The sequence below is a fragment of the Leucoraja erinacea genome, chromosome 10 (genome assembly GCF_028641065.1).
Source record: "Leucoraja erinacea ecotype New England chromosome 10, Leri_hhj_1, whole genome shotgun sequence".
NCBI classification, from domain to species: domain Eukaryota; kingdom Metazoa; phylum Chordata; class Chondrichthyes; order Rajiformes; family Rajidae; genus Leucoraja; species Leucoraja erinaceus.
Genome location: NC_073386.1, coordinates 39,680,629 through 39,704,167, shown reverse-complemented (window position 1 = coordinate 39,704,167; position 23,539 = coordinate 39,680,629). Strand labels below are relative to the sequence as shown.

General features: G+C 42.6%; 1 protein-coding gene across 2 annotated transcripts in view; it reads left to right on the top strand.

Annotated features, from left to right (window-relative positions):
• Positions 1 to 4,455: 4,455 nt before the first annotated feature.
• Positions 4,456 to 23,539, top strand: part of LOC129701053 (neurogenic locus notch homolog protein 2-like) — a 147,622-nt gene continuing 128,538 nt past the window's right edge. The window contains exons 1-2 of one of the 2 annotated variants that reach the window (XM_055641999.1): positions 4,456 to 4,721; positions 22,154 to 22,235. In XM_055641999.1, coding sequence (XP_055497974.1) covers positions 4,655 to 4,721; positions 22,154 to 22,235 — 149 coding nt within the window. In that variant the 5' untranslated portion in view covers positions 4,456 to 4,654. Of the gene's footprint in view, positions 4,722 to 21,163; positions 21,888 to 22,153; positions 22,236 to 23,539 lie in introns of those variants that run through there. The other variant, XM_055642000.1, reaches the window with a different exon arrangement.

The window sequence follows — 23,539 nt, the reverse complement described above, 5'->3', positions numbered from 1 at the left end:
AGTTGTGACCACCAGGTGAAGAACAGCTTCGTCCCAACAACCATCAGGTTCTTAAACATTTCACAACACTAACTTCAACTATGGACTTCTATGGACTGTCTTAGTCGCTCTAAGAACTTTGGATTTTTTTCGCAATTTGTATTGTGGTTATTAATTTATTATTATTTTAGTTTATTGTATATTTCTAAATGTATTGCATTTACAAACTTGTTATGCTGTTGCAAGTAAGAATTTCATTGTTTTGTTGTCGGTACATATGATAATTAACCATTCTTTATTTTTTTTGACACCACTATTTTCTCAAAGGCAATTTGAGATTGGATGACCATGCCAGAAAAGTCCTACTTTACATGAATGAGCTTTTAAAAATGTGTTCCTATGCACATTGTAGAAAAAGTCCTCGTTAGCGACAAAGAGTGCACAGTTTTCACCGATTACCTTCAGCTCTTGAGGTCAATTATCACACTCTGTTAGTTCAGCTAACTCAGTACAGATTAAGAATGAACCCAGCGCCATTTTTGCTAAAGAGGCCTGCATTTCCGCATACTGCTGGCCCCTTTGAATGGGAAATGTTGGGAGCTTTGCTCTCTGGCTTGGCAATATGAGGTGTTGTGCCAGAAAGACAGAAGTGAAGTGGATTTTGGAAAAAGACATGATGCACCCCTTAGTGGATGAATGTGAAACTACATTGAAATTTACTTTGTTCACAGCTTTGAATTATTGCTGCACAGTATGAGCAATCTAAATGGAATATTGATGAGCTCCTATTGAGTTCGACTTTTCTAGTGTCGGGTTCTTCCAAATTTCCTCTGGTTTCCTCACACATCCCAAGTATGTGTGGGTTTGTTGATTAACTGGCCACTGTAAATTGCCTCAAATGTGTAGGGAGTGGATGCAAGTGGGATAGTACAGAACCAGTGTGATCAGGTGATTGATGGTTGGTGTAGACTGGGTGGGCTTGTTTCCATGTTATATCGTTCAATCAATCAACCACAATGCTGACATTGTCACCCATTCCTAGTTTTCCTGATAAATGTGTTGCCATCCTTCATTTGGACGAGGGATCTGTAGGGATATCACTGAAGAGTTAGCCACTGTAGAGTGACATCAGAGACACATGTAGGCCCGACTAGGGAATGGTGGCATGTTAATTTCTGTTAAGGACATCAGCAAGCCATTTGAAGTCTTCTGAAACTAACACGGCAGGATATGAATTCACGATTATTAGATTGTTAAGATCTCGTTCTTTCTCTCCCCTTAGTCATCTAGTAACATAACCACCACACCAATTAGGTTTCAAACCTCAACACGCACTGCTTCCTCCATTCTACAGGAAGCTAAGAGTTCATCTGTCGTGTGCGCATGTGGTGAAAGAGGCAAAGCAAGGTAGATCTTGGCAAGCTGATATATTTTGAACTGTTTTTACTGGGGTCTGTGTCAGCAAGTGGTTACAATGACAATGCTGATACAGATGTTGGTGAGGTTGGTCTAAGTGCAAGGCCTTGTGTTGACCTGACAGAAAAGCCACAAGCTAATGCTCGCGATCATGCAAACTATTTGAAGATCCCGTGAAGTCATTCAAGAGTGTTTTATTGTCATATGTCCCGGAAAGAAACAATGACATTCTTACTTGCAGCAGCAGCACTACAAGTTTGTAAACACATTGCTCAATAGGCAATATAATAAACAAATTTAAAAAAAGTTCAATAAATAAAATCCATTCAAAATCCACTTATTTAATGCTTGCATTCCCCTACACTTAGGAGAAAGAAAGTGAAAACTGAGAGGCTGGAGATGACTGAATTTGCAGTGATACTGATCAGTTTACAAATGTGCACGTTGCAGTGTAATTTCTTTCCTTGGCTTCTGTCACATGGACTTGCAAAGTGTAAAGTAGATGATAGCAAACCAGCAGGGTACTTTACCTCACCCAGCATCAACGTCAATAGAAATAATTGGCATAAGACATGCTGGAATCTTGGGCGCAAAAGAAAAATGCTGGGGGAACTCAGCTGGTCAGGCAGTATCTGTGGGGGGAATGGACAGCCAACATTTTGGGTTGGGACACTCCTTCAGACTGATCAGAAATAAAAATGGTCCCATTGTCCTCATTTACCCTTATTCACTGTTGTAGATGGTCAAACTTAACCCTGTCTTCACTGTCAGTCATCGTTGTTTCCTCTTTAGACATGTTTGATGTGGTAACATACCAGTTAATGTCTGGGTACTGACACTTCAAAACCGCTGAATTGGATGTTATTGACATCTGAGATGCAGAGTCTTTCCTACTCTACCCACCCACCAACATCTACGCTTCACTTCTTGTTGTTATTCCAGTGGAATATTGAGGGATTCTTGTGAAACTGTGATTCTTGTGAAACTGCCGCTCTCAAGATGAAATCCTGGTTAAACTGTGCCTGCTGCAAAAAGACCCAAACATATTATTCAAGAAAGGAAAGGTAACTTATTTTATTCTTCCCGGTTCTGGCGTATGATGTGAAACATCAAATCTGTTTCTCTTCACAGAGATGTAGCTGGACCTTCTGAGTGTTTCACATTCATCTGTTATGATCTTAATACTATGAAATGCAATACAAACTGATAATCGTGGTGCCATAAGACTGGTTGTGCCAACTAGTTTTTTCAGACCATTAGACTTTACTTTTATAAACAGCCCCAAATCGGGTTTTTTTAAAGCTGCATAGTATAATGTATTTTCTTGTGCACTTGGGAGCTTAAAGGAAGCTGGAATTCTCAACGCACGGGATACCAGCTCCCATACCACGTCCCTCACCACTGGCTTCAGGGACCCAAAGCTGGTTCCACTCACATCCACTGTCTCTGTCACTCTCCCGGCCCCTTCTCCCGGCCCCTTCTCAGAGGCGTGCACACTTCATCTGCATTCTGGAGCCTGAGTGCACATTCACACCATCGGGTTTACAAACCATTGGATGATGCTAAGTTATTGGAGTTTTACTACCTCGTGGCCTGGTCTGCATTTCTCTCGATAGAAGAAATAATGTTAAAGTTGCTTTTTCTTACGTTCTTACTATGGAGTCATATCTTCAAATTGCCCCCCATGTTCTCTGCCACAGAAGGTAGTTGAGGCCAGTTCATTGGCTATATTTAAGAGGGAGTTAGATGTGGCCCTTATGGCTAATGGGATCAGGGGGTATGGAGAGAAGGCAGGAACAGGATACTGAGTTGGATGATCAGCCATGATCATATTGAATGGCGGTGCAGGCTCGCAGGCTCGAAGGGCCGAATGGCCTATTTTCTATGTTTCTATGTCTGCATGACAAAAACTTCATTTCAGACAGACTGTTTGAGGAAGTGCATTACGATTTCTTGACGTGACGTATATTCGGCCAATTCTTGAGGAGAACGGAGTCCAGAGTGTGTAGAAGTGTCCCAATCCGAAGCGTCTCCCGTCCACAGCCTCCACAGATGCTGCCTGACCAGCTGAATTCCACCAGCTCAGGATTTCATCATCTTTATTTGATTTGATTCGGCCTATTCTTGTCCTGGTAACACATTGCCAGGAAATAATTTCCGGCACCTCAGAAAAATATCTCAGGCCAGTACTTAGATTTTCCCCATGCAGTAACTCAATGTGGGTAAAAAGTACGACCAGCTGACATGAAGTAAGATCTCAGCAAAGCAATGAGATGGAATCCCTTCTTTCCATGACTGTCGGTTATTGTGAAGACCTGCTAAACACACGGGGCGACAGGAATGTGTAATCCTGCTCCCTCGCCCCCAAACAGCGAAGGTACTGAGGATAATTGAAACGATGCAGAATTTTGATGCATCAGGGCTATCAAAGATTAAATGCAAACGAAGTGCAGATCGGCTGTCACCTCGCTGACGCGTGCGAACGAGGAACTGACCGCCAGGCGCAGGGCTAAGGTGCCGATTTGTCATTCACTCCAGCAACAGGTTTAATGGCACAACGTCAGGTGCATCAGCACGCCGCCACTATTCAGTATGCTTGTTGCAGTATATACCTGCCACCTGCCAGTATACCTGTAGTGACACCAGTGACTTCAACTTACATATTTATTTTGAAAATATTCGCCCGCCTTCACAGAAGATGGTTAACAGTGCACCATTTTAAGTCTCCACTAAGTTGGAACAAACTTTGGTACTCTGCTGGCGAACAAGCAGCTGAACTGGCTTTGGTCAACAGAGTTGTCTCATTCTGAAATCATTGACAAACTTGCGGAAAACTTCAAAACCGAAAGAAAGAAGGGGAAAAGGATCGAGAGAGCGGAGGGAAGCTAAATAGTTCTTGTTTGTTGAAAGGGGCGATGAGCAGACAGTAGCGAGTCGGGGTTGGCAGCGGGTGGAGCGCCTGGTGGCGGAAGGGGAAAGGGGCGGAGGAGGAGGAGGAGGAGGAGGAGCAATGCGGGCGGGTGACGCGACCGCCCAGAAAGTTACTCCGAGTTCCAATGTCGGCAACATTGTAGCGGCCGTGGCCGCCGGCGCCTCGCAACTCGCCCTCCCTCCCTCCCCTGGACTCCACTGCCGCAACTCGCCCTCCCTGGACTCAAGTACCGAAACTCGCCCTCCCTGGACTCCACCACCGCAACTCCCTCCACTCTACCCCAGCCGGCTTCTATGAGGAGTGTAACTCTGAGGGAGCTGCCGAGAGATGGGAGCCAGCCGGCTTTGGAGGCACTTTTGGGGTGTGCTGGTGGTGGTGGCTGCTGTCTGTGCAGGTCAGTGGGTGAGAGAAGTTGGAGCTGGGACGGTGGGTTTGTTGAGCTGGGGAGGAGGAGGGGGGGGAGACAGGCAACATTTCTGAATCGGTTGCGGAGCAGGTAAAGCGTGCCTGTGAAGGAGGTGGAAGCCCGGCCTCACGCCAGCCCCGTGCCCGGCTCCCTGCCTCTCTCGTCCCTCCTCTCAAGACAAACTTTCTGACAGACTTCCAGAACGCGGGCTCCAAGTGAACGATGGAGAAGGGGGTGGGGGGTGGTGGTGGAAGACGGATCGGGGTCTCAACCTGTATCGAGCCCGCGGAAGAGCACGCGCGAGGGTGCACGCACTTCAAATAGAAACTTTAAAACTTTTTTCTGTTCAGATGCCCGGGATTTTGGGCAGCGATTTTCTATCCTCCACTGTTTCCATTACTATTCCCTCCACTCTTTCCCTTACCCAGAGACTCTCATTCACTCCAGCCAACCCTTTCAACACCGCCCCCCCCCCCCCCCCCCCCCCGGTCTTTAAAAAAAAACTAGTTACAACTTTTAACCAACTAAAATAAATTTCCTCGCTGGATTGATTCTCCATTTTAAAACTCTGCCACAGACCCGAGCGAATAAAAAAAAGTTTCAGTTTTGAGGAGTGTTGTTGAAGCGGAGTTGGTACCAACTCTAAACTTCCATGCACTTTTCCCCGCTGTTTTTCTGTTAAACTTCGTGGATTTTTTTCCCCCCGCAGCCTCGGCACTATTTGTACGACGAAGGATAATTTAAAAAGTATGCACAGCGGTTTCACATCTGGACCGGGTCTGTGCCGGATTGCGGGGGTTTCTCCGCCTCCCCTCCCTCTTCGTGGTTTTCTTTCTTTTGAAAAATGAAAACATTTTTTTTAAACTTGGACGAGTAGTATCGTAAATGTCAGGAAGGGAACTGAAAAGATCACACGGTGGAAGTGACAATGTGGAAACTTTTTTTAGTCAAAAGACTGGTGATTCATATTTACATCCAACGGGTGTGTTAAACCCTGGGTTTTTTCCTCAGAAAAGCCACGGCAGCAGTTTCTGTCACTGTTTGTCTGGGGAGAAATCCATTCATTAGTTGTGATCTTAAAAATAACATGCAACAGACGAAAATTTGGATCGCACTGTTTAATAGAGTTCGCAGAGAAAGTTTCATCTTGTTCTTGTACGTTGGGATAACATCTGTTTTTTAAGAAAAGTTTTGAAGTTCATGGTGTGGGCTGCGTCGGTTTGGTGCGCTGCAACGCTATTGATTCGGCACACACACACACACACACATGACACACGCATGCAGCCACACTGATTTCACTTTGTTAAAGCGTGAGCGCTCCCTGAGTTTGAAGTTGTTATTCGGTGTTACTTTTTTTAAAACGTGTTTTAAAACTAAAATAACCATTTGCGGAAACTCCCTCGGTCTTGCTAGTAAACGCTCCATTCAGTGCAAATAAAAAGAACCTTGTCTCCACGTAGCCTTATTACATCATTGGAGTGTCTTGTGGCACTTCACATGATGGTTTTCTTTGAGGTTTCGTCACTGTTGTTATACATGCTTGTCTTTGGACTAGATTTATTTGTGCTGCAAAATAAACCAGTCTTGAGTTGAGGATTGTGTATCATGAATAGTTGTTAACTGAATGAGAGCTGGAGTCGGGTTTAAGGTGGAGTGGGTAAGCAGATGTTCTAACCAGTTCTGTGGACTGGGCAGAGAATCAATGATACTTTACTGTCACATGTACCTGGGTACAGTGAAATGCTTTGTTTTGTGTACAACCAGGTAAAGTCATGGAGCAGACCTCACCTCAGCAGCACACAAGTGGCACCAACAAAAATGTTGACCGAATAGTCTTATCTACTGCCTGCAACACCCCCCCCCCCCCCCCCCCCCCCCCCCCCCCCCCCCCCCCCCCCCCCCCCCCACCCACTGTGGCCTTTACAATTCTGCTCCCTAAAGCCCATAAACTAGTTACTGGACTGAATGAACTGTTCAGCTGTAATTCATACTGTACGCTATGTTGTATGCAGGGGTTTACTTCACACAACCTGCTGACAATTGGTGGCAATGGTACATCAATGGATGTCTGATCCCATTGGAGACTGGAATGTGATGTGACACTTGCTAGAAAAGGATAATTGGTTAAGTGGGTCTTGCCCGCATCTGAGTGTCACTAGACAATAAAGAACTAAGATGAAAAATGTAAACTTGCACACTAAGCATCCCGTCAATAGCGGCACGGGTAAGAATAGTAAAACTTGTTACTCTGCTGCCAAATTGATGGGGGCTTTCCCCAATGCACCATTGCAGGAAATGGCAGTGGGATGTTTGTCCCCTGTTATACTGAGTGAGGTAAATCATATTCAATGGGTTACAGGAAATATAATAACATTTGTCATTTCTACTTGATACAAAGGAAATGTTAAAATGCCTCCTTATATATTTTTTATTGCACTGAGACAAGTGTGAAGAGATTGTGTCCATTGCTGTGCTGAGTATTTGTACAGTGATTGGGCATTGTACATGGTACTCGGCTACAATTTGATTGTACTTTGAAGGCCGTGCCCAACACATGCAATTACTGCATCGCAATTACAGGCATGTGGTGCTGCAAACTAGGAGCGACAGTTGACAATGAGTATGGGCTGGAGAGGCCAAATGGATAATGTTGAGAATTTTATTTCTCAAATGCTGATTCCCTCACCGGTTTCAGGTGTTCTGTTACTTGACCCGGCCCCTTATCGTGGCTTAAAGTAACTTGGGTGTCTTGTTGAGATGCCCATGCTGCAGTACTTGCAAATGCATGGACTAAAGGCAGAAATAGCCAAGTCTGTCATTGAACTAAGGAATGGGTTGGAGAGATATTGGGTTCTGGCAACACACTTGGTGATAATAGGCTTCAACTTCAGAAGTTAGCTGAAGGCTGACTGCTGACAAGACAACCCAAACCTGCTCCCTCCTGCCTTCAGAAGATATTTGCTTCTGCTTTTTGTATCCCCTGTCCCTTGTCAAAAATATTGCAGATTTATTTTCCAAAGTAATACCAATCTGGTAATTTCACCATAGGCTATCGCAACGACCAATTCACAAACATTTGAGGAAATAACACCGCACTCTCTTTAACTCTAATTCCAAGTTGATTGGTACTCCTTTCTCCACCCCACCCCCTTCATCCATCCACTTAGGCTGTGGAAATAGACCTTCTATGAAACTAAGAGAATGTCTGGATTTAGAATTAAATTGTTCTTGTTTCATCTGCAGTTTGTTTCTGTTTTGACATCACAACCTGGAAGATTTAGTTCCAGAGTGGTCATTGTCTTTCAGATCTGTTGATTAGAAGGTGTGGATCAGAAACCTGCAAACCAAATAACTAATTTCTTCCTTCAAATTTGTCCAAAAACATTGTCCTAACAGCTGTGATTGTATAGCACAGCTACTTCAATAATGAGATAGGGGAATGTTTTCTTGACATTCCCTACTATATGCTACTGGTTTGTGAGGATATCATATTTACAATTTCAATCCCTTTTGTACGTCACTTGTATGAAATGCATTTTAACTGTACACAACCAGATGCTGAAGAAGAGTCCTGACCCAAAACGCCACGTGTTCTCCAGAGATGCTGCCTGACCTGCCGAGTTACTCCAGCACTGATCAATTTTGTAAACTAGCACCTGTAGCTTTTTGTATTGACACCCAGATTCCCCTGTCTATAGTCATGTGCTGAGACACAAATCATTCCCACTCCCTCACTTCACTATGTTAGACATTTTTCCTCTGTATACTTTCAAACCAGTATACATTTCTGCCTCAGTTTTACATGAGGATTCACCATGTTATATATTTGCCTGTTTATAAGACTGGAACGGGATACAGGCTGGTGCTAGGGTAGTGATTCAAATAGTCTTGTAGTCCAAAGTGCATGCAGCAGCTCTTCCAAATAGCTTTTTGATATGGTGGTCGGGATTATCAGCCGAGCTCTACAGTGTTATACAGGAACAGATCGGTGGGGAGCAGAAATGTACACTTGCATCCCGTGCTGGATGTGGACATGGATCTGCTCTTATTCCTGACATACACGCTGGCCTCGGATCCCATGATCATATCTTTGACTCGAGACCGAACCAAACCCTTGATTTCAGGCCCAGCTTTGAGGAGTTGGGCAGATAGCAGAGATGTACTCAGCAGGTAAGGGGCGCCTTAGTATTTTGGAGATGGTTAACAATAAATCTAATTATGTTCTTGGTGTAATAAAACAACGTCTGTACTTTTAATGGCTGAGTTGCTGTGACGAGTGGGGTGTATCCACAGGGATATTGTGAGTTATGTTTTGAAAGACAAAGAACTACGAGGGTGCAGTAAACCTTTAGTGAATACACCCTAATGGATAGGGAGGCAAGGAAGCCAAATGCCTTGTAAAAGTGGGACAGTCACGTTGCAAATGTACAAAACCTTAGTTAGGCTACATTTGAAATAATGTGCAGCTTTAGTCATGCATTGCCAGAGAAATGTGGAGGATATGGAGGGGTAGCAGAGGGGGTTTACCAGGATTCTGCCTGGATTGGAAGGTATTAGTTGTAAGGAGAGGTTGGATAAACCTGGATAGTTTTCTCTGGAGCATCGGAGGCTGAGGGGTGACGTGATGGAAATGTATAAAATTATGAGGTATAGATATGGTAAATGGTATTTTTTTTCCCCAAGGGTGGAGATTGTCATACAGCATGGAAACGGGACCTTTGTCCCAATTTGGCCATGCCAACCAAGATGCCCCGTCAAAGCTTGTCCCATGTGCTGCATTTGGCTCGTATCTCTCTAAATATGTCGTAGCCTAGCCATGTACCTGTCCAAGTCTCACTTAAACGCTGTTATATCTGCCTTTACTACCTCCTCCTCAACCTGGTTCCATACACCGACCCCCTTCTGAGTCAAAGTTGCCCCTAGGGTTCATATTAAATCTTTTGAATTGTGAGACGATTCATGAAGATTCATTTTACCTCCAAGGAAGTTACGAGGCACAGATCATTGCGGCATGTTATAATTTCAGTGGCTGAGAGTTTTGGTCCAGTTTCCAGTTCTTTCTAAGGACTTGCCATAAGTCCTGCTTCAAAGTGCTCAGTATATACCAAAGTTATATCCTGAAAGAACTATTAATCAGCATCTGATTGAGCCGGTACCTAATCTGCCACTGGATGAATAATGATGAGGACTGTACACGTTTGCTGACACATGAACTGTCTTGTGGGGCAACATTGTTCTTGCAGTACAAGTTCCCTCAAGTGTCTAAGCCATTTCATATAAAGTTACAGGTTACGGGGAAGTATGGTATGGAAACATGTCCTTTGCCTTGCCACCAGTTTACACCAGTCCTACCTAACCCAGTTTATTTCTTAAATCACCCCCACCCCCAATCACACCCCAATTTTAGCACTTGCTTGCATACCCGGGACAATGTACAGCAACCTATCAGTTATTTGCGACGACGGTTGAAACTGGAGCACCTTGGATAAACTAGTGCAGTCACAGGAAGAATGAACACAGTGCTGGTGGGCTGGAGCAGTGAGGTGCAGCTTTGTAAGCTGTCTCACAGTGCCTATATCTGTAAGTAACCTGCAACAGAGTTCGAGGAGCAAAATGCCAGTCGTAAATGTAGGTTACAATTAAGAGTAAGATTCCCAATATTAGCTGCAGTCACCATTTACCCTTGAGCCCTTGAACTTGGACATGGTGGCATAGCTATCTCAGAGCTGCTATCTTAGAGCACCAGGGCCCCAGGTTCAATCCTGACTTTATGTGCTATCTGTGTGGAGTTTGCATATTCTGCATTCCAGTTTTCCTCCAAGTGCTCCAATTTCTTTCCAAATCCTGGAGATGTGTGGGTATGTAGGTTCATTTGCCTCGGTAAAATTCCCTCTAGTGTATAAATAATAAGTAAATCTGAGATTTGTATGAACAGGTGATTAATAGTCAACATGGACCTGGTGGGCCGAAGGGCCTGTTTCCAAGCTGTATCTCTCAGCTAAACATTGATATGTCTGCTTTCTTTGGCAAGAAGGGGTGTTGCATTTTTGCATTTTAAAATGAAACTTGAGAATAAATTGCCTTGCTTCTAAAATTGTTTTTGTTTGAGTCTTGATGATCTGTTTTTTGCATGTTGGTGAGGGATTTTGATCAACAGATGCTCTGGTTCTTTGCATTCCTCGTCTCTTTCTCGTTTTCCCACACTAAGTGCTTTTGTGTAAACCTGAGCAGAAAGTCCCAGGCTAAAACTAAGGAAATAGTGACAGCATCTGTCCTGGAAGTCTGGCCAGTTGGGAAAGTGTTCAGTGTTGGTCTGCTGGAACTTTGGAAAATATTATCTACTTTTGAAACCAGCTTTTGTTTTTTGTTTTCCTGACAGCTTAGTCTCTGGGCTTTGCTGATAAACTCCTTTAGGAAGTTGGAACGAGGCAGGATCCTAGGAAAGAATGAGGTGTGAAGGAGGAAAAAGATTTGTGAGAAATGGTGAATGCTGTTGAGTCCAGTGCTTATGTTATTTGCTCTAATACCTATCTCAAAATTGCATGATCGCACCGCTCAACTTTAAACCACCAAAATTGTTTGTATGTAATGCTTAAGTGAATTAGCAGGTAAATGAAGTGATTAATATTGTGCTGAGCCATTCAGACCAGGAAGGATTCCAAATGCATGCTGTCAGTAAATGGATCTTGGCTGGACAATGTATGCTACCATAAGCCAGAGTGCCCTTGGGTTAGGGAGGTGCAGCACGCCCTCTCAGGATAACTAACGCTCTAATGTACATTTTAAGTTGGGTTTATTTGGCCATATCCTCCCGTGGCTTTGTTCTCTGGCGGTGGCAATCCTCAGAATAATTTGGGGAGTGTGGAGTATGCCAGCACGGGTCAGGGGGGAGGTGAGGCAGGGCTGAGAGCATTGCTCAAACAAAAGTAGGATTTTTGAAAGAGTTCCAGAGGTAACTGAAGTGGATACAGTTGATGCAATCAAGAAATAGGTAGAGCAGAAACGACTTCAAATGTAGTTTAAAGTTTCGCACTGGTTTAACAATGTGTTTGCTGCCAGCTCAACAATGAAGGCCATGACGGTGTGATTGCTGATAGTGATTCTGCCAACTGGGGTGCAGAGGTAGAGTTGCTGCTTTAAAGCACCAGGGACCTTGTTTTGTTCCTGACTTCGGGTGCTGTCCTCGCGGAATTTGTATGTTTTCCCCGTGACTACGTATGCTTTCCCTGGGAGATCCAGTTTCCTCCCATGTTCCAAAGACACCCGGTTTGCAGGTTGATTGGCTTTGGTATAAATTGTCCCTAGTGTGTTGGATTGTGTTTTAGTGTCTGGGGATTGCTGGTCAGTGTGGACTCGGTGGGCCGAAGGGCCAGTTTCTGTGCTGTATCTCTAAACTATATGGGTGAAATCAGAGTTTATGTTGCTGATGGTCAGGAGCTGACTCAAGGGTGCAACTATGTCAGTGAAGTGCAAATGTGATTTTGTATTGATTGTGATTTCCTGCAAGGTCAGATCACTTGGCATTACTCTTGGCTGAAATTGCAATATGAATAATGACTACTGCACGTGGAGAAGGCAAAATTGGTTAAAACATTTTGCATTGTGCAATTAAATTGTCTGATTACATGTATCATTTCCCGGTATTGAACATATAATAATGTTAGAACCAAACACTTTTGATGGAGTTATTTGAAGTTCAGTTTGATGCTTAGTGTCAGGTGGCTTCAATTAATTTTGGTGCATTGTCTGTATTTTTGATTGGGGTGCAGTGACACCAAGTGGCAAGTTTATTACAGCAGCATTTGAACGGAACTGTCATATTCCCTTGCTCAAAATGGCTACTACGTTAGTTAGTTAATGTGGTCATGTTCCAGGTAAACGGGTTCCCAGCACAATTGCTGTTTTATTTTGTTTTGTATGGGGATGGATAATTGAAGGGAGAAACAACACTTTGCATTATTACTGATTTATTGTGATAAGACCACACAATAGCTTGAACTCAATCACAGTAAAGACAGGTTTGTATTCCCAGTTTCAGGAATGTTGATTGCCTTTTTGGCTAATTTTGCCCTCCAGGTTGGAAAGTTGACTAGCTGCTGAACCTTGTGCCAAGTTTGTAGGTGAGTACAAGAATCTGGAAGCGAGTTGATGAAAAGTGCTGAGAATCAAAGGGGAGTAGTGGTAAAATAAATTGCTTGATGGTTGGTTTGGACGTGTGGGCTGAAAGGCTTGTTTCTGTGGCAAATTTATTTGACAAATTGGTAAACGACTAATCATTTTTGGGTGTTGTGGTGTTATACGATTGAATGCTTCTTGTTATATAGTTATTGACATTCAGTGCTGGTGTAGCACACTATTTCTTCAGTTATGGCATGTGGATGTTACTGGCAGGTCAGGCTTTGATTTCGCCATGTCCAGTGTCCATGAGTAGCTGGTGGCAGTGAGCTGCTGTTTGAAACTGCCGTGTTCTCTACAACGAAGGTGCATCCGTATGAAGGTGTTGAAGTAATAGCAATATATTTCCATATAATTATGGGTCTGACATCGTTCTGCATTCCTGTCCCTCCCGCTGACCATTTGTCTATGGCTTTAAATTGTTCTGAGCTTTTCTTTGACTGCACTTTATGGAGGAAAATTCCATAGGACGGCACAGTGGTGCAGTGGTAGAGCTGCTGTCATTCAGCCCCAGAGACCCCGGTTCAACACTGACATTGGGTGCTGTATGTAGTGCTCCAGTTTCCTCCCACATTTCAAGAGACGCTGGTTTGTAGGTTAATTGGCCGGTTAAATTGTCCCTGCTGCGTAGGATAGTGTTAGTGTACGGGGTGATTGCTGGTCGGGGTGGATTTGGTTGGCCAAAGGGCCTGTTTCTGTGCTGTATCTCTAAAGGCTCGCAATGCAGGAAAAACAATTCACCTCTTTGAATGGATAACATCCAGTTCTAGGACCTCCCTCAAAAGGAATTTCAACCCCTTAAAATTTCAGTCAGATCCCCTTGCACTTTCCTGAACTTGAGTGGATACAAGTACAGCCTGTTCAAGCTTTCCCCCCCAATGATGAACTGCCCATTCCAGATATTAGACAAGATACTTGTAAATAAGTGTTGAGACTTAAGGAAAAACTGTTGGTGCTGCCTTTTCCATGTGCGTAGCTCTTGACCCTGATCATCAGTGGTAAAGGTTTGGTTGTGCTCTAAAACGAGTAAGGAATGGTGTCCGTCCAAGAGTCGGGGTTGGAGAGATATCCCCGAGGTAGCTGTGGAAGTCGATGAGTTTGTAGTAGATGTCATTGGATAGTCTTTCCCCTGTAATGGAGATTGATAAAGGGGAGAGAAGTGTCAGAAATTGTCCAAGTGCTTTTGAGGGCAAGGTGTAAGTTTGTAATAAAATTGAAATCTGTCAGTTCTGCACGAGGCAGCCACAATGTGGTCGTCAATGCAGCGGAGCAAATTAGTGGATGGTGCTATTGTACATCTGGAACAAGGACTGTTCAACATAACCAACAAAAGGCCAGGCATAGTTGGGTCTCATGTGAGAGGAGTGTGATGCTTCAGGGGAACAGATTGTGTTTCAGTTCAAGGAAGAACTGGAGGGCCCTGAGGTCTACTCTTTTCCAGGAGTAGAGGGTCTGGATGTCCATGACAAACAAGAGGTGATGTGGGCCAAGGAGTTGAAAGTCATTGAAGTGGTGAAGAGCATGTGAGGTGTACTGCATGTAGATGGGAAGCGATTGGCCAAAGGGAGATGGAAGGGAATCAAAGTATTCGGCCAGGCAGAAACAAGGGCAGTTCTGCTTGAGACGGCAGTGGTGAGTCTGCCAGACTACAGTCCAGGCACTGGAATTGATGACAGTATTGGGGTTAGAACTGACTGTGGAGGGATGCACCTTCGGTGGGGGGTGAGATTGGAGTAGGTAAGGGGAGTGCAAATGTCAAGTCAACACAGTCGGTATCACAGCGGCAGATGGAGATTAAAAGATCGAGAAAGGTGCAAGTCTGACGGGGGTGACGAGGGGGAGTGCTGTGGGTGGGATAAAGACTCATTACTGAGGTGTGGGGACTTCTTGCCATAGAAATGGCGACGGAAGATCTCCACAAGATGGTGGGTTCAAAACTGAGGTGTTGTGCAGCGGTACAAATTTAAGGCCTCTGCTGAAATAATTAATTAACTGTATAGTGTATTCTACTTTGCAAAACACTACTTCAGAAAGTATAATGGGACCATGGTAAGGGTGCAGAACAGATTTGCCGCACGTCTTTGGTTGTACTGGGAAACCAAGCTATTAACAGTAGAACATGTGGCAGGTGTTTTGACAGGTGTTCCAAGTTGAGGAATTTTGACCAGGTAGTCCAGGAAGTACTACTTCCACTGGCTGGTGAGATGAAAATGTGTCTATAAATTTAATGTCTCGGGAAAGCATTTTAGAAAGGTCTGTTTTTAGGGCTGTGGCTGAAAGTAGCCATGTTCTTCGAAGCGAATGCCTGTGAAATTGTTTTGGTGGAAATAGCTTGCCCAAAACCGATGGTCTATTTTGTCTGTTTGGTCTGCTCCTGTGTTTATGCCTTGCATGACTCTCCTCCTCCTCCTGATTTTGTCTTAATTAACCAGCTTTTTCTTTTCTGGCTGGTGGATTATTTAGTCTTCATATTGGTGGCAAGGGCGGGATAGCTAATTGACCGGTATCATGTGACTGAAGCCGATAACCACTGGAACTTGGACCGTCAAAACAATTCCCACTATGCTAAAATGCAAATTCAAGGCTTTCAAGGAGGAGGATCCCATACTATACGTATCATTTCTGCTGGAATATCAGAGTGAATGAATTCCAGAACAAGTTGGAGGCTCAATTCAACCAAGAGGGTGGCAATTCAACATGGTTGACATGGTGATCCAGAATGTGTAAAAGCTTTAATTTATTTTATTAAGCACCTGAGAGAATATAACCATATAATATAACCATATAACAATTACAGCACGGAAACAGGCTATCTCGGCCCTACAAGTCCGTGCCGAACAATTTTTTTTTTCCCCTTAGTCCCACCTGCCTGCACTCATACCATAACCCTCCATTCCCTTTTCATCCATATGCCTATCCAATTTATTTTTGACATGGTGCCTCCACCACCACTGGAAGCTCATTCCAACCGTGTGAAAAGAAATTCCCCCTCATATTTTAAACTTCTGTCCCTTAATTCTAAGTCATGTCCTCTTGTTTGAATCTCCCCTATTCTCAAAGGGAAAAGCTTGTCCACATCAACTCTTTCTATCACTTTCATCATTTTAAAGACCTCTATCATCCCCCCTTAACCTTCTGTACTAAAGACCTAACTTATTCAACCTATCTCTGTAACTTAGTTTTTGAAACCCAGTCAACATTCTAGTAAATCTCCTCTGTACTCTCTCTATTTTGTTGACATCCTTCCATTGATGGGCAACCTAAATTGTACACCATACTCCAATTTGGTCTCACCAATGCCTTGAACATTAGCCCAGCTTCTATATCACAGGCTTGATTTATAAAGGCTTGCATCAAAGCTTCCATCACCACCCATCTTCATGAGTGCACCTTGCAGAGCAGGAAAGTTGGAAAGGTTATTTCCCGGGAAGGATGCTGCCACACTGGCCACTCTCCTTTTGCCTTCTGGGAGAATATATATAGGAACTTAAAAGTTCAGATATCCAGATTTATGAACAGCAACTCTCTACTATTGCTATTGTCTAAATCTGCAAAGTGATGAACACAGCCCAGTCCATCACAGGCTTGTCGCTTGCATCCATCCATCCATCAGGTCCATCTTCATGGTGCATTGTATCAGGAAAGTTGGAAATATTGTCAAGGATGCTGCCACACTGGCCACTCTCCTTTTGCCTTCTGGGAGAATATATATAGGAGCTTAAAAGTTCAGATATCCAGATTTATGAACAGCATCTTCCCTGCTATGATCTCATTTCTGAACCAGTCACCTCAATCGAGAATGCTGTCATACACTCTTAACTCCACTTCATTTGGTTTGTCCGTCATTGTACCTCTATTTCTTTTGTACTACGTCAGATGGCACTTTAATCTTGTACAATTCTGCTGTTTTCCCACGTATTTATTGTTGCATTTATCTTTTTAGCATTTATGCTGTTTACCATGTGAATGAGGAGTTTCCTTACACTCTGGTGTATATGACAACAAACTGGCCTGATGTGATCTGTTGTCGTTTGTCTTGTTGCCAATAGTTGCTCTCTGGTATTTGTCTGGAATTTCTTTGGGAAATGGCATTTTCTTAAGGAGAGGCTTCATTTGTTTTGTGAAGGTTGCTAAAATATTGCATCCCTCATATCTGCCAATAGAGCATGAAGTTTGCTTTCATGTGCAGAGATTTGATGAGTTAAATGCTTTGACATAGGAAAAATAATCATATATTAATCTGCATGCAAGTGTAGCCTTCAGTTTACTGAAATATTATCCATGAATTGCAAGGGTATCTAAAATGAGCATCAACTGAATTATTTCAAGTCAATTTGTTTCTAAAGGTGTATCATCTGAGTTAATTCAGCCTTTGATTCCTCTTATTTTGTTGTCTTCCAACTAGGACTTGCCAGTAATTAATTGGAGCCAGAGTATTCTAGTTTATCACTGTTCCTCCACCACTGACAATTCAAATCTTGGTATTTGATCAAGTTAAGGAACGGTGGTCTTTCATTTCATCAGTCTTAAATTATTGTTGATTTAGAGAATTGTAACTGGCATCTTTGCATGTCCAATTATATGAGCTGCCCCAACCTCAATGAGTTGTGTTGGCATCCATTCTCCCTGTGTATATTGGATGCTCAACTCTTCCTTCAGAACACCAGTTGTGTTTTGATGTCTCTTTGATCGAGCTGCTTGTCTCCTATTAAACTGTTTTCCTTTTTTGAAGTTTTAATTTTGACCCTTTTAAAATGTCGAGGCATTGTTGGCATGGTTGATGTGTGTTAACTGTGTGAACAATGACAGTGTTGTCAAAGATAATTGACAGGACTAGCTGAAGCCGGCAATTGTACTGATCAATTTTTTTTTTAATTCATTTCCTAAAATGCTCGAGGTCCTATCTGCAACACTTGATGACTGTATGTATGTAATCAAGATGTTACAACAGGATTTGTAACTGCACCGCATTTGGTTTGCTTTGTAGTTTTGGCCACAGGTGGTGGTTAAGCAGAGCATTTGCAAAGGCAAAGGCCTACTTCAATTAACTGGTTTCTGTACTTGAATGTCACTCTTGGTTTCTGGTGTACGGGTGTTGCTTTCAAATACTTCGAAGAGTTAAAGTGCTGAAACTGACAAGACCATACACTGAAATGTGTGAAGTGGCTTTAGATGTGTGGCTGGCCTTTTTCTTTTGGTTAACTTAAATTTGATGGATTGAACAGCCATAAGAAGGACCACTTGCTTTCTTGTTATTTCCTCTCCCCCCCCCCCCCCCCCCCCCCTAAAGATGTAAATGTTCTTCGGTTATGTTGACTATTTTCCCAAGCCTGGATGAACTGTGACCAAACCATGTTGTGATGCATCCTGATAGCATTCTATGGGGCATTCACAAGTCTTTGGAGAAATGCTGAACTTCCTTGTTCTTCTGAGGAAGTAGAGGCGTTGGTGTGTTTTCTTGGCCTAGCATCAATGTGTTCATGTCCAATGTTAATATCCATGGGGCAAACAAAGATCTGAATGACATTCATGGAATAGTTTTTATATTGAATTGAATGCAAGCTCAGATATTTGCCATTGGGGCCCTCCCACTAGAGGTATTTATGTGGGGTGCAGACAATAGTTCTGATGTGTTGAACTTACTCATTACTTGAATGAGCAGATGTTTTGATCATGTGTCTATTGTCTGGGATAGAAATGAGCCTTGTTAGGTGAATGGCATTGTCTCTTTCATAGATATTGGCAAATTGTTCTTAATGGACAATTCTGTCACAATAAAATTCTGCTCTGTATGAGTAGATAAATGTGTGGCTTCTAATTTATTTCCTTTGGTCTGCATTCTGAACAGTTGGAAATGTGGTTGAGGCACCAAGAGAATTTGGAGCACCTAAAATCCAGGAATTGACCGTATAGAGTTTTGAGGTACACAAATGCTGGAGAAACTCAGCGGGTGCAGGAGCATCTATGGAGCGAAGGAAAGTTTTGAGGAAGTATTTCACTGCATATTGTGAAGTTTTTAAAAAGTTTTACCTTTTTATGAATGTACGAAGAGTATAAAAGAAGTTGACTTCAAAGCAATAGAACATACTTTGTCATTTAATAGACAAAATGAGATTGATAATACTTTGGCAACAATTTAAACAACTGGTAGACCAGTTGGAGGAAACTCATCAATTGTGACTTGGTTAGCACTCTGCCCTCCTTGTCCCACTGAGTCAACCACAAACATTGACCATCTATTCTAATTTCTCCCCATGTTTTTAGTCTCTCCATATTTTTGTCTACCCTCATCTGCACAAACACATGTGGTTTAGGGGCACGTGTACGCAGCACATTTTCCAAATTTGCAACTGACGTGTATTGAACTGTGAGATGTACAGTATCTGCTGGTCTGTACGATGATGATGTTTGGCAAAAGAACGGGTAGGAACAGGAAGAAAAAATATTTCTGTGCAGTGAATGATTGGGATCATAGTTAGTAGATTGGATAAGTTGGATAAGTGTTTAAAATGAAGTTTTCAGGGATGAAACTCATTGAATTACTTGTTCATAGACCTGAGCCTGCACTGGCTCCAGCGGTTTTCATCCAAGATCCATCCATTTTGTGTAGTCTCAAATTGTCCTACACAAATTTGCTCACAACAAAATCTTGGAATGTTGCCAAATAATGTATACATTTGTTCAAACTTCATACCTGGCTGCTGAAGTTTCATTGCACACACCTAAACGACCAGTACACAAAATAAAGGAATTTGTTTTCATACCATTTCACTTGAGATAGGCGTCTGAACCAAAACTCGTCTGGGTGACCAGGGGTGTGCTTTGCAATTGGCGTCTTGCCTGCTCAATTAAAACCATTGGTATGACAAGTGTGTTCACAAGCGGTTTTAAACAAAAATTATTGTCACTGATTTTCTTGTATTTCTCAGCTGGTTGGAATTCTCGGTGAAATGAGCAATTACAATGTGTGGGTGGAGAATGGGGGATTGGAGGAAGTCGGGAGACAGTGGGATGCACTAACTCCTGATGGCAAGCATTTGTTGGGAGCATAAAATTCTGGCACTGACAGTGGAATCTGTACATGTGACATCTGTTCCTGGGCAGTAGGATATTTGGATTCTTCATCCTCGCTGTGAAGGAGAGTGTGAGATGATCAAAATAAAAGATTGAGAACAGCTGGTCTTAAGAATTTGTTGTAGGCAGGACTTTTTGGTTTGTCTTAACAATTACTAGATCAAAGTGGCGGGTTTGAGGTTTCTTGGACATGACCTGGTTTGTGGGGGTGAATGATTTGTGTTCATGAAGTGGAACTCCTGAAAATTCCACCTGTCCCTGAGAAAAGCCGGTGCTCTCCCTCCTGGAGCTGAACCTTGCAATGTGCTGATAACATCAGTAACGTGAGCTCTGAATGTAAATATAACACTGATTTGGAACTATAAAACTGATTGTAACTATATCTTCAAAAAGCACTTTAGTTTCAATGTTGTTTGATCTTGAGGCAGTGAATGAACATTTGCTTATTATTGAATGTAGAGATCGTAACAATGTATGCAGTTTTTTTACACTGTTTTTAGTTTTATGTGAATTTTGTTACAACTTTTTTTAAATGAAAAAGCTCTCCAAAATATGGAAAGATACAATGTATTCTACATGCTCCTACTGGGATTAGATAATTATCTTTGTTGTCTCTTCCACCGATGGTAACTTGTGCAGGACTACAGGAGCTGTCAGTCCATTGGATAACAGTGTTTGTTTTAATTGAGTGGTGGGGATAAACCCTCAACCACAAGCGGTAGGTCCCTCCTTCAACTTTGTGTATTTACCAGTTTGGGCTAGAAACGTGCTCAGAGCATTTTAGAATAAATGGATAGTGATTGTCCTGGCCTGGCTAATATTGTTCTGATGTCGAGTACATTGCAAAAAGTGCACTCCCCCCTCCACTTTTCAAAATGTTCTTAAATCCTTGCATTGCTCCAAAGTTAGACATACAGGGACATATACCTAAGTCTTTGGACTGTAACAAAAGTGAATGTTTGGCAGGATCATGCACATCATTCTGGGCATGCATCCTGTTTTCTGGCAGAGTAATGCCCCTGTCCCACTTAGGAAACCTGAACGGAAACCTCTGGAGACTTTGCAGGTGGTTGCTGGAGGTTGCAGGTAGGGAGACTGACAAAAAAACCTCCGGGAACCGCACAGAAACCTTTGGTGGGGCACAAAGTCTCCAAAGGTTTCCGTTCAGGTTTCCTAAATGGGACAGGGGCATAACGATGCTGAAATGCTGCCCAATTACTTTCTGAAAATGGAACAGAAAGAAGGATGTGAAGATGGACCACTGCTCTCTTTGTGACTCCCTGTGACCGATAAAGTTGTAGCTTACATGTATTCAAGGCGAGAAGGGTTCTTGCTGTGATTTAATGAAAGTGTATGTTGGTGTTGACAGCTGTTCTGCTTTGGCACAACCAGAGGCAAAAAGGTATGGAATATCAGGGGTAGGGGAGTTGGAAATTGAAGATATCTTTCCTTAGAAACTTGTATTAAAAAAACATCGTTTAGTAATAAGCAGTAAAACAACATGATGGCTCCCCTATCTCCTCCTGTTTTGTGTTTCACATGAAATCTGTTTGAAGTTTCAGTGAGGAAAGATGGATATTAAAAGGAAGAAACTGTTGGTGACTTGTTTTACACATGTATCAGGAATCCAACCCATCAGGTTGAAGTGTAACAATGACATGCAAATTAGGCAATACAGGTCCAACAGGAAACGGTCATGAAACTAACGTCGAAAGTAACCCCGCACTTCATTGTTGTTTAGCCACAAGAAACTGCAGATGTTGAAATCTTGAGTAAAACACAGCATTCTTATAATTTTTGTTTTGCTTCGTTATGATTTGGGTGACTTGTCACTGGATTAACGGGAGTAATTGTTACATAATGCTCCTGTTAAGCACATACCACAATATTTCAAAATGTTAAAAGGTGCAATAAAGTCCTCGGAAAGTTAAAATGATTGGAACATTTAATTGCCTTTTTCCTCTTTGATCCAATTAAAATAAAAAAAACATGACTTGTATTTCATGAATATCAAACTAATCTGTTTTGTAGGTGGTAGAATTTGTAATGATTAGGTTTTAAAGCTGCATGTTTAAATAAATTCCTGCTAGTGAGAGGAAGAATTGCAAAAGCTTGTCGACAAATTTAATATCTTTTTGCACTGGTTTTAATATTGTTTTCTTTTCACTCAGCATTCCAGTGCCATGACTCGCCTCAACCCTGCGTGAATGGAGGAACTTGCTTAACTCGCCAAAATGGTATAGGAGGTTGTCGGTAAGTAAATCCCAGCTCCTGCATTTCATTGTTAATTGTTATTTACTTGCTTCATTTCTTCGGGTTGCTGCTGGTGATCTCACAAATTTGTGTTTGCGTGTGTGTTCAATGTCAACCTAATTTAAAAAGGCGTATAAATAACTTCCAGTTTGCAAGTTCTTGTGCTGCATTTTATAACCAAGCTTGAGGAATGCATTTGTTTATATGTGTCAATTGTGTGCAAGTGGAGTTGAGGAAAAGAATGATTCCTTTATCCTGCCCGAGATACAAATTTGAGCATGCAGGTATGTGGAATTTGGGGCTAGACTGCAAGATTTACTGCCAGAACCAGAGCATGCACCATAAGTTTCACCTAGCAACCATCTCGATGGGGCTCTGTCGAAACCTGGTTCTTGAAATCCTGGGTTATAACATTTATTTTCAAGATGAAATTGCATCCTGGCCACTCACTGCCCGATCTCTGTAACCTCAAACCATACCCTGGTCTTTCTTGCCTTTTTTTTAAAAATGCTTTAACATTTTCTGTACGACAATTGTTGCGCCACTCTCCACTTCACAATTTATGCAATTTAACTTTGAAATATATTCCAGAAGGTGTTTCTTTTTTAAAACCAAGCAATGACTATAATCAATCTTAAACTATGTAGCCTTCTAGGGTTAACCTTTTCAATAATATCTCTCTTGCTACCTCTGGAATTTGTCCACTTCGCCTCCCCACTGGTACATTTGAGGTGCTCCTGGAATAGCACCTTGGGACCAGTTTAACAACTCATTTCTCTCGTGTTAATAGTTTTTGGCCTATTTTATTACTATTAAGGAGAGGCTATGGTTGGGTATGTGAACATGGGGGTCAATTGGTGTACAGCAAACTTTGGCAGCAAGAAAGATGAATGAGCTGGTCAGATTAGATTTCTGCATCTTATTGTACTCTGCCCGGGACATCAGCTGGCAGCCCTGCACAGTGAAAGAAAAGAGCCTGCTGGGGAGGCGTGCTGTTGCATGGAGCAAACACCTAGGAATTGTGCAAGTATTTACAGGGCTGAGGGCTGCATTCGCCCTGTAGGTAATGGATACTCCCTGAGATGGGTTGCATTGTTCCTGGGGAAACAGCGGATTGAATAGCAAGGTGGACTAGAGCACTGCTTAAGAAGTTTTATGTTTGAGCGACTGACTCTGTAGCCTTGTCCCCATTTTGTAATTAGTAGCTATGTAAGTCTTTGTAAATCGATCTGGATTTGTCTCCCTTTTTGTCACAGATAGGGTTGCGCAATATCATGGGTAGGATAGTGCAGTGTCTCGACAGG